This window comes from Chelonoidis abingdonii, chromosome 6 (genome assembly GCF_003597395.2).
Source record: "Chelonoidis abingdonii isolate Lonesome George chromosome 6, CheloAbing_2.0, whole genome shotgun sequence".
NCBI classification, from domain to species: domain Eukaryota; kingdom Metazoa; phylum Chordata; order Testudines; family Testudinidae; genus Chelonoidis; species Chelonoidis abingdonii.
In genome coordinates, this window is record NC_133774.1 from 138,193,759 (window position 1) to 138,215,411 (window position 21,653).

The 21,653-nt window shown below is 51.1% G+C and overlaps 2 protein-coding genes across 8 annotated transcripts in view; one reads left to right on the forward strand and one right to left on the reverse strand.

Annotated features, from left to right (window-relative positions):
* Nucleotides 1-4,864, reverse strand: part of TDRD7 (tudor domain containing 7) — a 139,737-nt gene extending 134,873 nt beyond the window's left edge. For 2 of the 7 annotated variants that reach the window (XM_032772599.2, XM_032772594.2), the window contains exon 1: nt 4,806-4,864. In XM_032772599.2, the coding sequence (XP_032628490.1) occupies nt 4,806-4,817 (12 nt within the window). In that variant the 5' untranslated portion in view covers nt 4,818-4,864. Of the gene's footprint in view, nt 1-3,706; nt 3,833-4,428; nt 4,475-4,805 lie in introns of those variants that run through there. The other 5 variants (XM_032772598.2, XM_075067445.1, XM_075067446.1 and 2 more) reach the window with 5 other exon arrangements.
* The window catches only part of TSTD2 (thiosulfate sulfurtransferase like domain containing 2), a 575,835-nt gene that overhangs the window by 317,002 nt on the left and 237,180 nt on the right, over nt 1-21,653 (forward strand). The window lies entirely within an intron of this gene.

The following is a 21,653-nucleotide window of genomic DNA, read 5'->3' on the forward strand; positions in this document are numbered from 1 at the left end:
TGCCCTGCGCTGCCCTCACCTGTGGGTACCAGCTCCGAAGCTCCCATTGGCCAGAGTTCCCCATTCCTGGCCAATGGGAGCTGCAGAGGGCAGCGCCTGCGAGTGAGGACAGCGCACAGAACCCCCCCACCAGGTGCAGCAGGGACATGGTGCTGGCCGCTTCCAGGAGCGACACGGGGCCAGGGCAGGCAGGAGGCCTACCTTAGTCCTGCTGCACCATGGGGCTGGCAATCCTGCAGGCCGGACTGAAAGCCCTGACAGGCTGGATCTGGCCCGAGGGCCATAGTTTGCCCTCCCTGGAGTTAGAGGCTAATATGAAAGCTGAAGTACCATCCCAGGCCCCATCCAACAACCCAATAAAAATACTCTTAAGGATCCCTGCACCCTCCTCTTGTGCAGTTATTTGAGAGGCTGGACTAGGGGAAGACAGAACAGAGTTCTTGCCAAGGTGTTGCCCCTGGGCAGTACCCTCAACATCTTTTTAGTAGCCACCAACTAGTAAATACCTGGTAAATTAAACCAGGCTCTACTGAATTATAGGCTTCAAGATCTTTTATGTAGCCTAACTCAGCTCCATTAGATACCAAAAAGGGGCATATATTAGTCTTTGTTTTAGTGGGGGGGAGGGGGGGCGCACACGGGGGAGAGGAAAGGAGCAAACAGAATTTCAGCTTGGCTATTAAAGTTCACCTACACTTCTTTTTTTAAAATACAAACCATCTATGTAGTTATTCCCCAGATGTTACTTAACCAATCACACAAGGATTCCACTGCATTAAGTTCTTCAAGTTAAAGAAATAATGAGTTTAAACTATTATATATGCCTTTGCCACAAAAGGATCTTAGATTTTACTATTCAGACCACATGATTCCTTTTCTAAATGATACGAAAGGGAAATATAATCTTAGGAAAACACTGAATGTTTATAGTTTCTATGAAGATCTAGATTCTTCTTGTCCTGAGAGTCATTTAATATTTTGTGTAATTAACATCACCAACAGTCTTCTAATGTTATAGTTGTTAAAGAGGAAAAACATGCAGGAGGATTAGCTGACTATCACCTGGATTACCTGACTTCGCTGGGGATTTTCCATGTCACACACTTATGCAGTATGAATAGGACAGACAGACACACACACCAGGAGGGGATGGGTAGGTTAGAGCTGTAACAGGGGAGGAAGGGAAGAGGCAACAATTATGTTGTATGCATACCACACACACACACCCGGGAGGGGATGGGCAGGTTAGGACTGTAACAGAGGAGATGTCACACAGGTATGCGGTGTGCACAGGGAGGACACACACACACACACTCTGGGTGGGGCGGGGCAGTAATAGGGAAGATGTCACACAGGTATGCGGTGTGCACAGGGGACACACACACACACACACACACACACACACAGAGGGAGAGACGGGGCAGTAACGGGGGAGATGTCACAGGTATGCGGTGCGCACAGGGGACACACACTCTGGGTGGCGCGGGGCAGGGCTGTAACAGGGAAGATGTCACACAGGTATGAGGTGCGCACAGAGGACACACACACAGGGAGGAGTGGGGGCAGGGCGGGGCAGTAACAGGGAAGATGTCACAGGTATGAGGTGCGCACAGGGGACACACACACACATACACACAGGAAGGGGCAGTAACAGGGAAGATGTCACAGGTATGCGGTGCACACACGGGACACACACACAGGGAGGAGTGGGGGCGGGGCGGGGCAGTAACAGGGAAGATGTCGTACAGGTATGAGGTGCGCACAGGGGACACACACACAGGGAGGAGTGGGGGCAGGGTGGGGCAGTAACAGGGAACATGTCACAGGTATGAGGTGCGCACAGGGGACACACACACACAGGAAGGGGCAGTAACAGGGAAGATGTCACACAGGTATGCGGTGCACACACAGGACACACACACACACACAGGGAGGAGTGGGGGCGGGGCGGGGCAGTAACAGGGAAGATGTCACACAGGTATGAGGTGCACACAGGGGACACACACACACACTCAGGGCGGGGCACTAACAGGGAAGATGTCACGCAGGTATGAGGTGCACACAGGGGACACACAGACACAAGGGAGGATGGGGCAGGGCGGGGCAGTGACAGGGAAGATTGTCACAGGTTGAGGTGGCGCACAGGGGACAACACACTCAGGGCAGGGGCAGTAACAGGGAAGATGTCACACAGGTATGCGGTGCACACACGGACACACACACACACACACACAGAGGAGTGGGGGCCGGGGCGGCGGGTAATACAGGGAAGATGTCACAGGTATGAGGGGCGCACAGGGGAACACACACACACACACACACAGGAGGAGTGGGGGCGGTGGGGCAGTAACAGGGAAGATGTCACACAGGTATGCGGTGCGCACAGGGACACACACACACACAGGGAGGGTGGGGGCGGGGAGTAACAGGGTAAGTCACAGGTATGAGGTGCGCACAGGGAACACACACACACACACACACACACACGGGCGGCAGTAACAGGAAGATGTCACACAGGTATGAGGGCGCACAGGGGCACACACCACACACACACAGGGAGGATGGGGCGGGGCGGGGCAGTACAAGGGAAGATGTCTCACAGGTATGAGGTCGCACAGGGACACACACACAGGGAGGAGTGGGGGCAGGGTGGGGCAGTAACAGGGATAGAGTCACAGGTATGAGGTCGCACAGGGACACACACACACGGGGAGGGTGAGGCAGTAACAGGAAGATGTCGTACAGTATGAGGTGCGCACAGGGAACACAACACACACACACACACAGGGAGGAGTGGGGCGGGGCGGGGCAGTAACAGGGTAGATGTCACACAGGTATGAGGTGCGCACAGGGACACACACACACACTCGGGCGGGGCGGGCAGTAACAGGGTAGATGTCACACAGGTATGCGGCGCGCAACACAACACACACAACACCACACTCGGGCGGGCGGGGCAGTAACAGGGAAGATGTCACACAGGTATGCGGTGCGCGCACACACACACACACACACACACTGGGCGGGGCAGTAACAGGGTAGATGTCACACAGGTATGCGGTGCGCACACCACACACACACACACACACACACACCACTCAGGGCGGGCGGGGCAGTAACAGGGAAGATGTCACACAGGTATGCGGTGCGCACACACACACACACACACAACCACCACAACACTCAGGGCGGGCGGGCAGTAACAGGGAAGATGTCCACAGGTATGCGGTGCGCACACACACACACACACACACAACCCAGGGCGGGGCGGGGCAGTAACAGGGAAGATGTCACACAGGTATGCGGTGCGCACACCACACACACACACACACACACTCAGGGCGGGGCGGGGCAGTAACAGGAAGATGTCACACAGGTATGCGGTGCACACAACACACACACACACACACACACTCAGGGCGGGGCGGGGCAAGTAACAGGAAGATGTCACACAGGTATGCGGTGCACACAGGGACCACACAAACACACAGACCATAGAGGGGTGGGGGCGGGCGGGGCTGTAACGCACGTTTAGCGAACGGAGACGCGCCCCCGACAGCAGCGGCCGGCACGAGCTGATCTCGCGGCCCCCGCCCCACTGGCAGACCCGGGGGTCCCGCCCGCCGGGGGGGCCCGCACACCGCGCCGGCCGCACACCGCGCCGGCCCTGCCAAGGGCCCCAGAGCCGGTCCCGCCAGCGACTCACCCCGCGACCCGCCGCGCGGCTCCTCACAGCTGAGGCGCGGCGCTGGGCTCCCGGCCTTTTAAAGGCGCCTCCGCCCAGCGCTTCGCCGCGCGCATGCGTGGCCTGGCCTGGCCCGGCCCCACGTGACTGGCAGGAGCCAGTGCTGCGGCCCTCTCGCCCGTCACGGCTGTCAGCGCGTGCGCGCGGGGCAGCCCAGCGCCTCCCCTTCGCAGGAACGGAAAGCGAAAGGGCTCCGTGCTCGTAGCCCGCCGCGCAGTTCGGAGCGAGTCGGGCCCGCGCGGGTGCGGGAGCTGAGCGGACCCTCCCCCGACACAGAGCAGGAGAAACGCCCCGCCCCGCCCCGCCCCGGGAGCTGAGCGCGGAGCCCGCTAACCGCCCCCGGCTCAGGGGAGCCGCCTCCCCGCGCTGCAGGCACAGCGGCTGTGCAGGGAAAGGCTCGTTAGCCGCACCCCGAGGCTGCGCTCGGTCTCAGCGCGTTAACTCTGGGTCTGAGCTTTGCGGCGCTCACGCGAGCCGGGTCTTCTGCTCTGGAAACAGACAAACTGTCCTGCCCCTTCCTTGCTCCGGGTTTTCTTCGGGCAAACCCGTCAGCGTCGCGCCCTGGCCTTAAAGGCACAGCTCCCGCTAACTGACCGACGGGCAAACACTAGCAGTACAACCGGTATCAGCCCTTCTGACTTTCCAGCATCGATGGTGAAGTGTAGACGTAGCGCTGCTCTTACCAATGCGCTGTGCCTTCCTAAGCCTAGTCAGCAATCTCCTTCCTCTGCAGAAGGCTGCGCAGCCACTACGAAACATAAGGGGCTCATGTTCAATTGATTAACCTTAATCCCCACCCTCCTTCGCAGAGTCACTGCTTCCCAGGAGCCAGCCAGTCCCCACCTCTGTTGCATCCTACGCTCTTTGTTCCTTGCATTTCACTATATTAAAACACTTGCTCAAATCAGTCCATCTTACCAAACAATCCAGATTGTTTTGTATAACTGACCCGTCCTTACCTTTATTTCCCACTTCATCAATTTGAGTGTCATTTGCAAATGTGAGCAATGATTTTATATTTTCTTCCCACTCAATAAAGTTATTGAATAGTATTACTTACAGTAAAAACCATGAAAGCTGGCAACGCTATTTTAAGTTTCCTTGAAATACATTGACAATATATTATGATAGTCCCTCCTTTGTAAAAAAAAAAAAAAAAGGCAGGTTTAACCTTCCAGTAAAAACAGCTCTGCCACTTTTAAAACTTTTGTCTTGACCTGAGGGACAGGCTTTTAATGTTTTGATGTGGTGAAGGTTGTGTCATCAGGATTATTATTGCAATGCAACGTCATGACACGAGTTACTGTATAACTTCAGCAAAGTGCAAGCAGGAAGTATAAAAGATGTTTATTTTAAAGGGACTTCTCGCTTCCTCCAAGACCTTGCTGTAGAATGCAGAACAGGTTAGACTTTTATAAGATGAGACCAGACTATCATGGACTATCGGGGTGGGTAGTGCACACGTAAGGTTTTAAAGTATTGTGCATTTTAATTGTTAAAAATAATAACTTTAAGCAATGTGGTATATAGAAAAAGGAAACAGGAAGTTCCCCTTGTTAAACATACCTGATTGATACGGGCAGGGGGTTAGGGGTGGAAGCAAAGAAAGCTTGATAAAGGATAGCACACTGATATACCATGTTAATATTTAAACTTATAATTGCATGCCTTTTGCATTTATTTTCTAGCAGTCTAAACTGAATATTTCTAACATGCCTCTCACCAAAGGGTCATGTGGAGTCCTGTTTTCTAATCTTTGGTCTAAGTGTCAAATGTGAGAAATAACTATTAGAAAAGACTAAAACACTGTAGGGTTTTTTTAAAGGAAAATAACTCACTTCTGCTATGTCCTGGATTTGGCTAACTGACGCATGGCTTCTCACCTCAGAGTCTTACAGAAGTTGCACTTCCAAAGTATCAGTGTGTGATGATTGGTTGTAACAAACTGAATACATGTCATATAACACTGTCCTCTAGTGGCAAAATGAATTCATGACACCCTTTCTTTTAAAACCTTTAAACTTTTTTCTATTCTGTATTTACCATCACCATTTGGTCACTATTTTGTTTTGTGTGCATCTAGCTACAAACATCACTGTCCCTACTTCACAGAACATTTGTTAGTAGTTTTACTTTTTCTCACAGCAACAGAGTACAACATTGTTTTTATACAAAGCATATTTAAGTGAGAGGTTTCATAAAAAGAGAACAATTTACAGAGTTGGGTACAGTGCTTTCAGAGAGGAAGAAAGAGAAAATGACAGATTGGAACTGATAACTTGATGATGTTTGTGGCAGGTTTTAAGGCAAGTTTTTACTTTATAAATTACTTTTTGTTAAGTAAGTACAGCACTAATGCCACTAGAGTGACCACATGTCCCAATTTTATAGGGACAGTCCCAATATTCAGGACTTTTTCTTATATACGTGCCTGTTACCCCCCATCCCCTGTCCTGATTTTTCACACTTGCTATCTGGTCACTCTAATGCCATAGTAATCTAGCCTTTCTGCATTTCTGTCTCTGTATCTGTCACTGGTTTCTGTCTCTCGGCCTTGTCTATGCTCCAACTTCAGTTAGTCTTTGTCTGGGAAGAGACATGTTTATTTTATAATTGCAAGGAACGCTGCAGACTGATTATACCTTAGATACTGCTTTTTTCTGCAACACTGACCTGCCCACCTTGAATAAATATTTTGGCACCAAACAGTTCAAAGAGAATTAAAAGCATTGATACATCATGTGTTCTTTAAGAGTGTTGATGGTGATCTCTTCTCCAGCTCCTAAAGAATCTGTTTGTGGACTGCAGGGGTGAGGTCCCCTTGTGGCTTATAAAATATTTTTTATACTTTTCCATCTCCATATACACCCTCTGTCTTATCTATCTGAGCGCACGGGGATCCACCTGGTCCCCCCTCTCGTAGTCCAGAAGGTCTCTGACCCTAGTGGCTTCTGCCAAGCAGGGCCGGTGCAACCATTTAGGCAACCTAGGCGGTCGCCTAGGGTGCTAGGATTTGGGGGGTGCCATTTTCTTCGGCAGTGACTGCGGCAGCCAGATCTTCGGCCACCCCAGTCGCCGCCTGTACTTAGGCAGAGGGAGCTGGGGCAGGGAAGCGCAGGGAGGGCCACCTGCAGCAAGTAACGGGGGCGGGGGGTGGCACGCAGGGGAACTCCTCGCCCCAGCTCACTCCTGCCCCGCCTCCTCCCTGAGCACGCCGTGGCTGCTTCACTTCTCCCGCCTCCCAGGCTTGTGGCACCTAAACTGATTGGTGCCGCAAGCCTGGGAGGTGGGAGAAGTGAAGCAGCCATGGCGTGCTCGGGGTGCTCGTGCACGGAGCAGTGGTGAGCTGGGGCGGTGCGGGGGGGTGTTGCCTCAGAGCGAAGGGTGGGGGGTGGGGAGCTGCCACGGGGTGGCGCCTCAGGGTGGAGCTGCCGCGGGGGTGGGGGGTACCTCAGGGCAGGGGCATGGGAAGGAGGGTGCAAGGTAGAAGTTTTGCCTAGGGCGCCAAACATCCTTGCACCGGCCCTGAGGGCAAGGCGTGACCTTATAGTGTTTGGGTTTTGCTCTAATTGAAGAATTAGGGTAGACAGGTTCTCAAATCTGTCTTCATGGAGGATGCAAATGAGTCTAGGACCATACTGATGAATTCATCCCTCTGAACTGGAGTTAATGTCAATTTCTAGTTGTTGACTCTCAGGCCAAATCTCTGGAAAAGGTCAAGTATGTTGCAGATGGCTTTGGTGATCTGATGGGGAGACTTCCACCACAATCATCCAAGTAAGGGTGTACGCTTTTGCTGCATCTTGTCAAATAAGATGCCACTCCCAATAGCAACTTGGTAAGCACTTTTGGTACCATGGAGAGTCTGAAGGGTGGTACTGGATATTGATCATGGTCTTGACTTCCTGTAAACCTCAGGTACTTCTTGTGGGGTGGAAGGATGGAGATGGTGAAGTTTGCATCCTGAAGTCTACAAGATGCAAAGCAGTCTCCAGACTCCACAGGTGGGATTTCCAATGCAAGGGTGACCATCCTGAAATTCAGCTTGTGAATAAAATGTTGAGGTTCCACAAGTCTAGGATGGGTTGCCAAACATTCTTTTTCTTCAGAATGAAGAAATAGTTGCTATAAAATCCCTTTCCCCATAAGGTGGAGGGAGCTCTTCTATCACTCTGAGAAAAAGGAGCATAAGGACCTCTTGAAGTAGTAGATCCTCACAAGAAGGGCCCCTGAAGGTGGTAGGTGTTGGAGAAAACTGGATGGAATATCTATTTGTTATTGTGTCCATTGCCTGTTGTTCGGTGATCATAAAGGGACTAAATGTGTCTGAAGTAAATGAATTCATTCTGAAGGGTGGATCTGAGATTTCTGGAAGTAAAGCATATTTCTTGACCTCCCCATCAAAATTAATGCATCTGACAAAGTGGGTGTTAAACCACGAAAGCTCATGCTCCAAAACGTCTGTTAGTCTATAAGGTGCCACAGGATTCTTTGCTGCTTTTACAGATCCAGACAAACACGGTTACCCCTCTGATACCTGATCCAAATTAATGTTTCTGGGACTGGGAGAGGTGGAAGGTTTGGGATGGGGCAGTGAGTTGTCTCCTTCTGGGGAAACGTTGACATTTCCTGGGTGGTTCTGAAGACCTTTCATGGTAGAAAGGCAGAAATATTGGTCTCTGTGAGGGATTAGTTGTTTGATGCATTTCCTCCTAGGAACTGGAATGCAACCGCCAAGGGGATGCAGGGTGGCTTGTGGGTCCTTCAGTGTATGGAAGGCCTCACCCTTCTGAACAACTGAACAATTCAGTTCCTTCAAAAGGCTGCTCCTCCACCATCATTTGGACTTCCCTGGTGATCTCAATCCATGAACCCACAAATGCCAGTTTCGTAAAGAATGTTGTTGCCATTGATGTGGGNTTTCTATCAGGCCCTTGTTATGTGAGCCTCCCTTGGATTTACCCTCCCCGCCAGCTGCGTTTGGCTGGTGGGGCCCCAGGGCCTTCTTTGGGCAAACGCAGCATACCTGGCTGCTTAGGGCACCTAAAAATTTGGGGCATTCCTGGGTCTTAGTGTCCACCCGCCACCTCTTCCTATGCCTGTTCTGACCCTTCCTGCAGGCTCCCACAGCTGGCGGCTGCAGCCTGGTGACTCTTTACTGTGGAGGGGATCTAGTACTTAACAGTGAAAAAGCTTCCAGCCTGGCAGCCCTATTAGCACAACACTGAAACAGTGAAAAAGCCATTCAAGTGGGAATGAAGCCATTTAACAGGCATTTGCCAACCCTCAGGTAGATACTGTCAGTTTTTGCTGACCAAACAGTTGTGCATTACTGTAATGTTTACTTAGTCAAGAGGACCTTAGTTTAAAATTTGCTTTAAAAGTATTTCACCGTGTGATGCTGAAGGTCATAAAATCACATCTCTAAAAAGTCCTTGAGTAGATTTTTAGATGCACAATCTCAGTATTCATCTTTAGCCTTAAAAGCTTGGATCTTCAGACATAAAGTTATTTAAATAAATCCCTCAAAAGACCCCCCTGATCTACAATACACATGTGAGCCCAGGCTCCGGTCAGGCATAGGGGTAGCAGTTTAATAATACTGCACAGGGCCCCATAAATCCTAAGGATGGCCCTGTGGGGCCCCCTCCCTGCTGTGCCCCCCAGCATCCCTACGTTAGTTTGCCCCCCTCCCCCAGCCTGCCTCTCCCACCGCTTGCTGCCCCTTTGTCCCCCCACCTCTACCATTTTCACTTTGAACTTCTGGGACTTTTTTCCTTTCTGTTAGTTTGTCTGCCCAGAGTCAGTGTTCATTCTGCCCTGCCTCAGCCTTTGTAAATTTGCCTGCCCAGTCCCAACCCTTCACTGTTTGCTACCTGCCCCGCCCCAAACTTTGGGTTTTGGTTTGGTTGCCTGCCCTGCCCTTACTCTTGCAGTTCCCTCTTATGATTTGCTTGCCACGCCCCTGGCCTGTTCCCAGCCTTCCCCCACCTTTTCCTCTACCTTCCCTTGCTCCCCCCAGCTTAGCCCCTCTTACCTGTGCACCCGTACCCGCTCCCTAAGTGCTTTACCCCCTTTCAGTTGCCCCCTCACTATTCACAACCCTCCTGATGATATTGCAGTTCCTCCACTTCCCAGTGCAGCTGGAGGAGCCGGCATCCCTACCCCATGCCTGTGACTGTGCCCCTCACCTCTGGTGCCCTCCTCCCCTGCCTGCAGCCTAGCGGGGAGGAGCGACTGCCTCTCACCCCGCTCCTGTATTCGTGCCTTCTTCTGCCCCTTGTTATAATGAAGGAGGATCCTGCCCTGCCCATTGACCTCTGCCCCTGTGGCTGACCTCTCAACCCTCACCAGTCCAGACTCCATCCCTGCCATGGCTGCTGCCCCTCCTGCTCAGGGGGAGCCCCCCTTCAACTGGCAAAAAGGGCTGGGGAACAAGAAGGGCAAAGGCCTTGCCCAGAAGGCAAAACATCCTATGGCAAAGGCCAGCCGCCTTCCCTGCTGTGGCCCCCGCCATTCCTTCCACCAGCTGAGGGGGGCGCTCCATCTTTGGTCCCCAGAGCATATGCCCAGGTGGCCACCGCCTCTCCATGCGCCACTGCGCCATCTGCCCTGACTACTGCCTCCAGTACCACCCTTGGCAGCTGGGGTCCCTATCTCTCGCTGACCAGGAGGCAGCAGATGCCATGCCTCCTGGTGCCCGCCTCACCCCATGTCAAAACTTACATACAGGCATTGGCAAGGGTGGTGGGGCCTCCAAAATGTACAGGAAGGTCGTGTTATTCCTGGCGTCTGAGGCTGCCGCTAAGCAGGCAGTGGAGAGGGGCCTGATAGTGGGGGGCATGTTCATCCCCCTAGAACTCCTGGAGGACCTGGGCGTATGGGTGGTGTTGACCTCTGTCCTGCCCTTCCTCCCCAGCGCTGCCCTGTTGCCTGCCCTCTCCATCCTGGAGAAGCTCTTCTCAGTTATCAGCCCTCTCCCGCTGGGTTGTAAGGCCCTCTCCGTCACATTTTAGCCTTCCATTGGCAGGTGCAAACCCAACTGCTGCCAGCGGCATGTGATGGGGGTCTTTCCTGGTGCCCTACCAGGAGGCCCATTACCAGGTCCACTATTCAATGGAGGAGGCCCAGTGCTTCCTCTGCCAGGTGACAGGGCACGTCCGGAAGGCCCTACCAATGCCGGCGACGCTGGTGGCCTGGCTATTGCTGCTGCCCCTCCTCCTCCCGCTATTCCCCTACTCAGGCCTCAGCGGCAGCCCCCCGCTGTGCCCAGACAAGTGGGCGGGCCCCATTTCAGTCAGCTGCAGTTTGGCGGGGCCCATGGAGGAGAGGGTGGTGAGATTATTGCCCAGCAAAGAAGAGGGCCTGCTCCAGGGGAAGGTTTCCTTCCCCCCCACATCCCACTGTCCCACTGTTTCTGACCCATGGCCCGGAACCATCATCTTTGCCCCCTGGCCCTGGCCCTGCCAACCGGCCCTCCACCTCCACCTCGTAGGGCTGGGTGGGTGCTTGTCCAGCAAAAGCATAGCGCCTGCAAGTCACGGGCTCGATCCCTCCCATCCGACAAGGATGGAGAGAAGCCCCCCTGAAAAATACTGAGGAGGGCTAATGCCGCTAAACCTTCCACTGTGCCCCTTGACAGAGCCAAACTGGAGGCGCCAGCCATAGACACCATGGCAGCAGATGGGGGCAATGCCCTTCACCTTGCCAAGTCCCCCCGAGGAAGCCTCTGCAGCAGTTCCTCCGGTCCCTTTGGCATCTGTGCCCCAAGCCGCTGCCGCTGGGGCAACTGTTGCCCCAGTCACCAGTGGGGAGGACCCTGGGGCCATGGGGACTGATTTTACTTCTATCTTTGAGGAGATTGAGGCCCTAGGTCCCAGGTCTCACCCCGATCACCCTGGAAGCTGTTCTTGGTGACCAGGTTCATTGTGGCCACTGAGGGGGTGGACTTCCTCGTGGAGCCCCTGCTACACAACCCCCTACGTCTGCAGGTGGCAGAGTCTCCCTTGGTGCATGGGGCTCTCCATCCTTCTGACCCCCTGTGTGGACTCCAGGAGGTGTGGAGTGTCCATGTTGCCCATTTCTCTCATTTTCCTGTGGCAGGCCCTGCGGGAAGGAGCTCCCTGCCCACTCATGACCCTGGGCCCCCCCAACCTTTTTATCAGGCCCCTGTTCCGCGAGCCTCCCTGGCTTCCCTGCTCCCATACCTTGAGCCGGCTACACGTCCTGCAGCCAGTTCATTTCCAAACCATGCCCAGGGACCAAATGTGGACGCTTATGCTCCACACGTTGCATTTCCTCACCCTCATGTTCCACCCCAACACCAAATGATGGGACTACTTACCACCTATGGAGGGTGAGAAGCCTCGGTGGGCCACTATCTATTCCACCCTGGTCCCATGGCTCACCAGGGATATCGGCTGGCAGCTCTTTCACAGAGCCGTGAGCACAGGCGCGTACCTGACACAGTTCACCCCCATTCCTGAGGCCTGCCCCTTCTGCAGCATGAGGGAGAACCTGGCACACACCTACCTTGAATGCGCCAGGTTACAGCCCCTATTCCGGCTCCTCCAGATCCTCTTGTTGAGGTTTTGGCTGCACTTTTCCCCACACCTCTTCATTTTTGCACACCCTATCCATGGCCCCACAGTCACGAGATCTCCTTGTCAACCTCCTCCTGGCCCTGGCCGAAGTCACCATCTACAATACCCGAAGAAGGATGCTGGACGAGGGGGTGCTTGTGACTGTGGGGCCTATTTCCCGTCCTCCCTGATCTCATGCATCTGGGCAGAGATCCTCTGGGCAGCATCCGCTGGTTCCCTTGACAGCTTTGAGGAGCAGCGGCACTGTCCTGGGTTCTCTGCTTGGAGTCCCCCTCTGAATCCCTAGTTTTGAACCTGTGACCTTTACTCCTATCCTTGTTATTTCTTAGTTGTCCCCCATCTTCATTTGGTTCCTGGGTCCAGTGTTCCCAATTAGGCCTCACTACAGTCTCTATCTATCCCCTTATACCCTCTCTATCTATCTGTCCCCATGCACCTCCTCTATCTCTCTACACCATACATCCTCTCTATCTATCTATCCCCTTGTCACGGACTCACAGATCATGCCCAATCTTGGCCCCATGTGGTCTGTGGGGGGAACCCCCTTCAGTGCGACAGCCCTTCGCAGGGGTGCACTCTCTTGTGAGGGTTAAGCCCCTGCACCTCCTGCAGCCACACCTCTCAGAGCCTTAGCACACCTGTCTCTCGCTGTGGGCCCCCTCAGGGAGTCCACTCGCTCTGGACCCCCAAGGCCTCCACCCCCAAAGGGAATGATGCAACCCTGTTCTCTAGACTGGAGTGATTCTCAGCCAGCGTAAACGAGCAGGGTTTATTGAGCATTTGAACACAGCATAGGAAACTCTCCGGGCCTCAGGCCTGGCCTCCCTCAGCACAGCACATCCAAGTCTTCCCTGCATCTAAGTGGGCTCTGCTTGCTCTCTCTCTCCAGCCCAGAGCCAGGTAAACAGGGTCTCCTGGGCCTCCTCTCCCCTCTTCTGTCCTCTGGCCCCCTCTGGCTGGTTAGATCACTGGGGTCCTCTCTCCGCAGCCCATTGTCCTCTCACTGGCCAGATGACTGAAAAAAAAATGTAAAAAAACATGGGCTTGTACTCACAGGGCGGTGCTCCGAGTCATCGGTGGTGGATCCTTCACTCGCTCTGGGTCTTCAGCGGCACTGAAGGACCCACCACAGAAGTGCTGCCTAAGACCTGGAGCGAGTGAAGGATCCACCACTGAAGTGCCACTGAAGACCCAGTAGGGACCCGGTAGCGAACCGGTAGTTAAGATTTTGCCACCTCATCACTACCTAAACCCCACACAGACAGAACACATTACATACTTCATACTCTTGATGTCTGGAGGCCCTGGCTTCTTACATAGACAGGACTAGACCATTCTGTAACTCATCCAGACTGTTTCTATCCATCACTGAATGCTCACCATCTCGAAACAAAGAATTTCCAACTAGATCCATAATCGCACAAAACTCTGCTATCATCAGTGTAACTGCCAGCCCCTCATGGGGATTCACACACATTCCACTAGAGCCTTATCAGCCTTCATGGCTTCCCTGAACAATGTACCTATCACGGACATTTGTAGAGCTGCTACCTGGGCCTCAGCCCATACTCTTATACAGCATTACACCTTAGAGCAACAGGAAACATCTGATACCTCCTTCAGACACTCTGTACTATCTGAGATCATGACTTCAACTCAAAGTCCCTCCTTCCATCAGAGGGCACTGCTCTGAAGTCACCTAAAGTGGTGCACCCACAAGGACAGCACTCAAAGAAGGAGACGGTTACTCACCTTCTGCAGTAACTGAGGTTCTTTGAGATGTGTGTCCTTGTGGGTGCTCCACTGCCCTTCCACCCCCCCTCTACTTTGGAGTTTCCTTATTAGTCTCTGCAGTAGAGAAGGAACGGAGAAGGGGTTGGTCGCACAGCACCGGTTAACTGCCTGAAGCAGCGTAAGGCAGGGATGACGCAGGTGCGACCCAACTGGGCACTGCTACAAAAAGTTTCTGACTGATTGCAGGGTCGCATGGACACCTAAAGTGGAGCACCCACAGAGTGAATAACCTTCTCTTCTCCCTTTTCTCCCCCTAGAGATGCTGTGATCTGAACTGAAAAGCAAGAAAGGTCAGCGTGTGGTCCAGTTAAATTAATTGACATTAGGGTTGTTCCCATAAACACAACAGTGTGAAATCTTGTGAACCGGTGTGAACCAGCTCCAGCTCACCACTGAGTTTAGGAGTGTGGTCTGAGAGAGACTTTATCGTTAAAGAAGACCATGTATGGGGGTTCCACTATGAGAGCCCGCAGTCTCCCACGCATCTGACAGATGTCATTTCCATGAAGAATGCTACTTTCACAGCAAAAGAACTAAAAAAGAGCCACCATGGCTTAACAACAATGTAAAAGAAGCAGTAAGAGATAAAAAGACTTCCTTTAAAAAGTGGAAGTCAAATCCTAGTGAGGCAAATAGAAAAGAGCATAAACACTGCCAGTTTAAGTGCAAGAGTGTAATAAGAAAAGCCAAAGAGGAGTTTGAAGAACAGCTAGCCAAAAACTCCAAAGGTAATAACAAAATGTTTTTTAAGTACATCAGAAGCAGGAAGCCTGCTAAACAACCAGTGGGGCCCCGTTGCTGATCGAGATACAAAAGGAGCACTGAAGACGATATCAGCATTAGCGCGAGAAACCCTAAATGGATTTCTTGCTCAGTCATTCGCGGCTGAGGATGTTAGGGAGATTTCCGCAACCCTGAAGCTGGCTTTTTGTAGGTGACAAAACTGAGGACTGGTCACACGATTGAAGTCACAAAGGAGGAGGTTTGGAATCAGTTGATAAACTCACCACATAACAAGTTACTACGGAACCTGAGATGGCTATTCAACCCATACGAGTTCTGAGAGGTTTGTAACCTGTTCTTAAATCGGCTTGGGTCCCAATACTGAGAGTGCGTTATGGTACACGTCAATATGTTTAAAAGGCTCTAGAGGTGATCCCCAGCAATTACAAGACCAGTAAGTTTACAATGTCGTGGCAGGCAAAATTAGTCGAACAATAGTTATAAGAATAAAATATCAAGACCACAAGAAAACCCTTAACTGTTGCAATAGTCAGACCATGGTTCTGTCAAGGAAATTGTGTCTTACTAATCTATTACAGTTCTTGAGGGTCAACGAACATGTGAACAAGGGGGACCAGTGGACATAGTGTACTGTAGAGTTTCCAGAAAGCCTTTGACAAGTCCCATCACCGAAAGGCTCTTACGTAAATTAAACTGTCATGCGATAGAAAGGGAAGTCCTTTCATGATGAGTAGACTGGTTAATAAGACGGGAACAAAGGGTATGAATTATGGTAAATTTACAATAAAGATGGTAACTAGGTGTTCCCAAGCGTCGTCCTTAGGACAAGTCATTCATTAGTCATAAATGATCTGGAGACGGGTCCATAGTGAGTGGCAAAGTCTTGCAGAATACTAAAACTATTCACACGAGTTAAGACTAAAGGGCCGATTGTGAAAAATTTCGAAAAGATCTCACAAAACTAATGATTGGCAACACATGGCAATGAAATTAATGTGGATAAACAGTAACAGTAATGCACGATGGAAAGAGACAACCCAGCTATACATACGAATATATGGGCTAATTAGCTACAACAGATTCAGGAAAAAGATCTTTGGAGTCATCGTGGATAGTCTCATGAAGATGTCCATCTGCAGGTGCAGAGTGGTAAAAAGCAAACAGATTTAGGGATCATTAAAAAGGGATAGACGAATAAGAACTGAGAATATATTATTGCCCTTATATAAATCCATGGTACGGCTCACATCTCGAATACTGGTATAACAGATTGGTTGTCCTCACCCCTCTCAAAAAAGATATTCTGGCCTGAAAAGGTTCAGAAAAGGGCAACTAAAATTTTAGGGTTTGGAAAGAGCCCCATATGAGGAAAGATTAAAGAGGCTTAGGCTCCGTTCAGCTTGGAAAAGAGAACTAAGGGGATAGATAGAGGTATATACAATCATGATGATGGTGAAGAAATGAACTACGGAAAGTTATTTACTTATCTCCCATATACAAGAATAGAAGTCACCAACCTGAAATTAACTAGGCAGCAGGTTTAAAACAAATAAATAAGAAAGTTTCTTCTTCACACAGGCAACAGTCCAGCTTGTGAACTCTTACCTGAGGAGGCTGTGAAGGCTAGGACATAACAGCGGTTAAAAGAGAACTGGATAAATTCATAGTGGTGAAGTCCTACAGGCTAGTAGACCAGGATAGGTAAGGAATGGTGCCTCTAGCCTCTGTTTGTCAGAGGATGGAGATGGATGGCAGGAGAGAGATCACTTGATCATTGCTTGTTAGGTTCACTTCCTCTGGGGCACCTGGCATTGGCCACTGTCGGTAGATAGATACTGGGCTAGATGGACCTTTGGTCTGACCTGGTACGGCCATTCTTATGTTCTTATGTTTCACAGAACGGTATAGCAGTGATTATGTTGTCATGGGTTCAAACAGGGAAGAGGTGAGGATCTGAGGGACCAGGTTCAGGTCCCATGGTGTAGTAAGCTCTCGTAGTTCAGGCCAGGCATTATCGAGTCCTCTGAGGAAACATTTGGTCAGTAGATGGGTAAAGACGGGATGGTAATCCACCTTGGGGTGGAATATTGTGATGGCAGGTAGATGGACTTTTATTGAGCTCATGGATAGGTCTGACCGTCAGAGTTCTAATAGGTAACGCAGTATAGAGGATAATGTCCCTGGGATGCAAGTCATCTGTTTTAGTTGGCACCGGGCCTTAACTCTTCTCCCCTTCAGGGCGTATGGGCGACTGTTCATTTCTGTTCACCTATGTAACAGTATATTTTGTACCTCTTCCAAACAGGTCAGCTCAGGTTCCGTGAGCCATGGAGGAGCCATGCTCTGAGATGGAGTTCCTGTGGATGCAGGACATGGCCTAAGGCCTGGGACAGCAGATGAGACAGAAGTGGGAGTGCGATTCATGGATGCCTGGTCATGCTGAGAGGGTAAGGATACCATGGTTTGGTGAGACCATGCTAGTAGAATTACTGTGGCCCCATCCAGACTGATCTTGTGGATCACTTGGTTTAAGAGAGGAATAGGAGGGGGGGCATAGAGAAGGAGAGCGGTCCACTCAAGGAGGAATGCATCGCCTAATGACTGCACACCGAGGCCTGCACTGGAACGAAAGCAAGGGTGTTTAGTATTTTGTACAGTTGTAAAAAGGTCCATTGTGGGGAGCCCCCCAGTGTTGAAATACATGCAGGAGTACTGTGTTGTCGAGCTCCCTTTGCGGACCTGAGAAATTTGTCTGCTGAGGCCATCTGCTGTGGTGGTGTGGATATTGTGTCCGATGCACCATTGTCAGGGTTTTATGGCTTGCACACAGAGAGAGTGTGAGTGTGCTCCCCCAGCCGGTATATATAATACATACAAGTTATGTTATTTGTTTAAGGATTCGAATAGCCTTGTCCTTGATGAGTGGCAGGAATTGGGAGCAAGCATTGTGGACAGGTTGAAGTTCCAATAGGTTTATATGTCAAAGGGATTCTGCAGGGGACCAGCACCCCTATATAGAATGTGGGTGCAGGTGTGCTTCTCATCCCAGGAGTGAGACATTTGTGTCTGAATGAAGGGTACCCTGTGCATATGTTGGCCGGTTTTGTCCACCAGAGAAGAGGGTTCTTTATTTTGCCCAGTCTTATGGGGTGCTTGTTTACACTGTGCCTGTGTGGAACAAAGTTGATGCCTAGCCTGTAAAAAACAAAAAACAAAAAATCAGATGTTTAATCTGGTGTGTCTGACAACAATGGTTGTGGCTACCATGTGGTCAAGGAGTTGGAGGCAAGTCTTGGCAGATACCTGGGGGCTGTTTCATGCACTCGGTATGAGGCTGGTTTGAGAGTGAGAAAATGTTGTCTTGGTAGCGAGGCTATGGCCTCGATAGAGTTGAGGTGGGCCTCAATGAGGTCCAGCTCTTGCACTGTTGTTATCGTGGGCTTGTTGGTATTTATGAAGAAGCCCAGATTCCTGAAGAGGGTGACAACCTGTTCAGTGGCTTGCAATGCTGCCTGCTGGGTTGATGCTTTAGCAGGTAGTCACTTATACTGTATAGTGTGAACATCTTGAATCGTTTTGTTTCTGACAAATTTGTTGAATTATCTGAGGTCGAGTATTGGTCTCCATCCACCGGAGTTCTTGTTTGTGAGAAAACAGTGGTTCACCTCCTGGCGCAGTACATAGTCATGAGAGGGGTCCCTTTCAGGCCTTCGACCAAGGCTTCAAATTTGATGTCTGGAGGTTGATGGTTGGGATGCAGCTACTTGAGAAGTAGATTGTTGTCCCCTCAAGAGCCTGTGTCTGCGACCCTGTGAGTCAAATCACTGCTGTTGTGAATACATTGGCCTGTGGTATGGTTGGAATATAAAGTAATTCCTCTGTTTCCAGTTAGGTTTGGGTTTATAGATTCCCAAGGGTTGGAGAGTTGCTCGTGAGTCCGTGAGCGAATGGAGTGAGTCATCTGTCTTTCTGGTGAATAATATGGGCCCCTCAAATGGTAAATTTTGCAGCAAGGGTTGCACCTCTTTAGGGAAGCCAGAACGATAGTGTCACAGTCACAATAAAAATTGCCCCCCCCATGGGGTCCCCTGGGTAAGCACCAGTATTCTATACTGCTAATGCTTATATATGCATGGAAAATAATCTTGGGAAGGGTTAAAAGTGTGAGTGTGGAGTAAAAAATCCTTTGTAGGTTGCAAAAGGCCAAAGGAGAGGAAGGGAGAAAGAAGCTAGGCTCAAAGATAAGGAACAAAACTGCAGCCCAAGGCCAATGCACACAAACAAGCTCTCTGCTGCCAAACAACCAGCAGCTTGAAAAAAAGAAAAACGGGGTCAGACAAACCTAACAAGGTTGCAAAACTAGACAGATTGCAAAGACCAGTACATTAAAAGACAACAGCCTCGCAACCCTGAAGTCAGTGTGTTTTGGAAATACTAAGAGAGCCTCGGAAGACTGGTGCAGACTGGTACCAAGAGCACGAGGAGCAAAGGTCCCTGAACAAAAATGCCCCCACAAGAACCCAGGGCTTAAAACCCTCCCGTAAGCTAAAGCAAGTCAGAGATCAACAGCTGACCTTATGCAGCCTGTGCACAGGACAGAACTCTCGTCTACCTTTCCTCCCTCTTCTTCTTATGTTACACTCAGGCTTGGCCAGCTGTGAATTGTGGTGTGTGAGTATGAATGTGAGTTAGGGCTCAGACACTAATGCTTTCTTCTTCCCTCTGAGTGACACGGGACACACCCAGCACTCACCACTGTTATTTGATTAATAAAGCTTTAAAACTAGTCACTTGGTGTGCTCCTTCATCTCCTCCCCTAGAAAGCCTGTAGCCTCAGCCTGATCACCTGGAGTCGCAGGAAGATTGATAACATAAATCTGACACATCTTTGGTGGAGAAGTGCAGAGTGGAGGCCGGGGGGTGGGGGGGAGGACTCTGAGGAGCACATCAATTGTTCTAACCGGCATTGCTGGTATGTTATGGATTGAGGATTTTGTAATTAAAGGTATATTCACCCTCACTCGTAGCAGGGCTAAGAAACAGAGACAGGTTTAGCATTCCTCTCTTCACCCCAGACAGCGGGGGAAATAATTGAAGGTGGGTATACCCCTGGTTGTAATATGGCAGGGCAATAGGAGGAGGACTTAGAGATCCTCGCTCCCAACTGAAAAGTCCTAGGTGCATACACCCTCAGCTACAGCATAACTAAGCCCAAAAGGAGAACTTAGGGTTTCCTCACTCTGATCCCTGGAAGGGGTTTTGTATTTGGTGTATGGACCCTTGGTGGCAGTAGGCCAAGTGATATAGAGGGAGGCTTAGCGTCTCTCCCTCTGACCCAAAGTGGGTTAACATTGCATGCCCCAGCACCAGTGTGGGCAACGTGAGATCTTAAGTGACTAGAAAGACCTTAAGAGCTGTACTAACAGATTGTAATGTCATGTTCAGGAAACAGAAGGATACAACTGTGGACTCGGATGTCCCACGATCATGGGAGATGGCATCCATGATGGGTTCAAGGCTGAAGGCATGGGCATTAGGATAAGGTAGCACAGACACAGGAGTCCCACTGCCTGGCCCACTGGTGTCACAGGAAGCTGGTGGACCTGATGCCCGAGCCAGGGAAGAGGCAACAAAAAGGGATGGGACCCTGTTGCCTCTTTCAAAGGGGGGTGAGGACCTCTCCCAGTTGGAGAGGGCTCTCACCAGGGTGGGACACAATCCTTGGGGTTCCATGGTGAAGCTTCAGAAAAAAAAAAAGGTCTCTTTTCCAAAAAAAAGTCTGTAAATAACCCAGGTAAAAAAAAACTAATTAAAATCATTTTACTATAAACGATTTAGTCAAATTTGCTAAAAAAAAAAAGGGGGTGTAAGCATGTGAGATTCACCCCTGCAGCGCCTTCTGCTGTCATGCCGGGAATTAGCTCTTTCACAGCCTTGGCATACCCTCTGCAGGCCAGTGTCCCACTGCCGCTGGGCCCCCGCATCCCTCCCTGGACTCTGGTGCCCCATTATCTGGGGTGCTGCTCCCTGGCAGTAAACCCTCACTCTTGGGTCTCTCCTCCCCAGGGAACCCCCATCCCCTATCCCAGGGGTCCCCAACGTGGTGCCCGCAGGCACCATGGCACGCGTGGGGGCATCTAAATGCGCCCGCATCCTGGTTGGCAGTCGAGTATCTGCTGAAATGCCGCTGAATTTTTACGGCATTTTGGCAGCGACGCCTCTTGATGATGCCACTTGCCACCGACAAGTGACGTCATCGAGAGGCGTCGCTGCTGAAACATCACAGAAATTTGGCGGCATTTCGGCGAATGCTCCACTGCTGCCATGGTTCTTTGTCTGGCGGCCGCCAGGCAAATAGATTGTGGACCACTGCCCTATCCCCACCTCAACTCAGTCATAGGCTACTGCCAGTCACCAACTAGGCCCTGCTCTCTGGGGCAGACTGCAGTATAAGCCACTCATCACAGGCACGGTTGGGTTTGGACCTGCTGCCTCTGCCTAGCCTTGGGCTGTCCCCTGCAACCCCAGTACTTGTTTGGCCTTATACTAGGCCTCAGCCTGGAGGGTTTTCAGGCTGGAGCTCCCCAGCTCCCTTGGCCTTCCTCCAGCCCTGCTCCAGTCCTAGTACCTTGTCTCTAGCTCCCTGCTGCCAGGCCCGTCTCCCTCTACAGCTAGAGGAGACTACGTGTCTGCCCCTGGCTTCCCTGTCCCTGCCTCCCAATCAGCCTGGCCTAAGGCTCCCAGCCCCAGCCCTCTCCAAGGGCTGG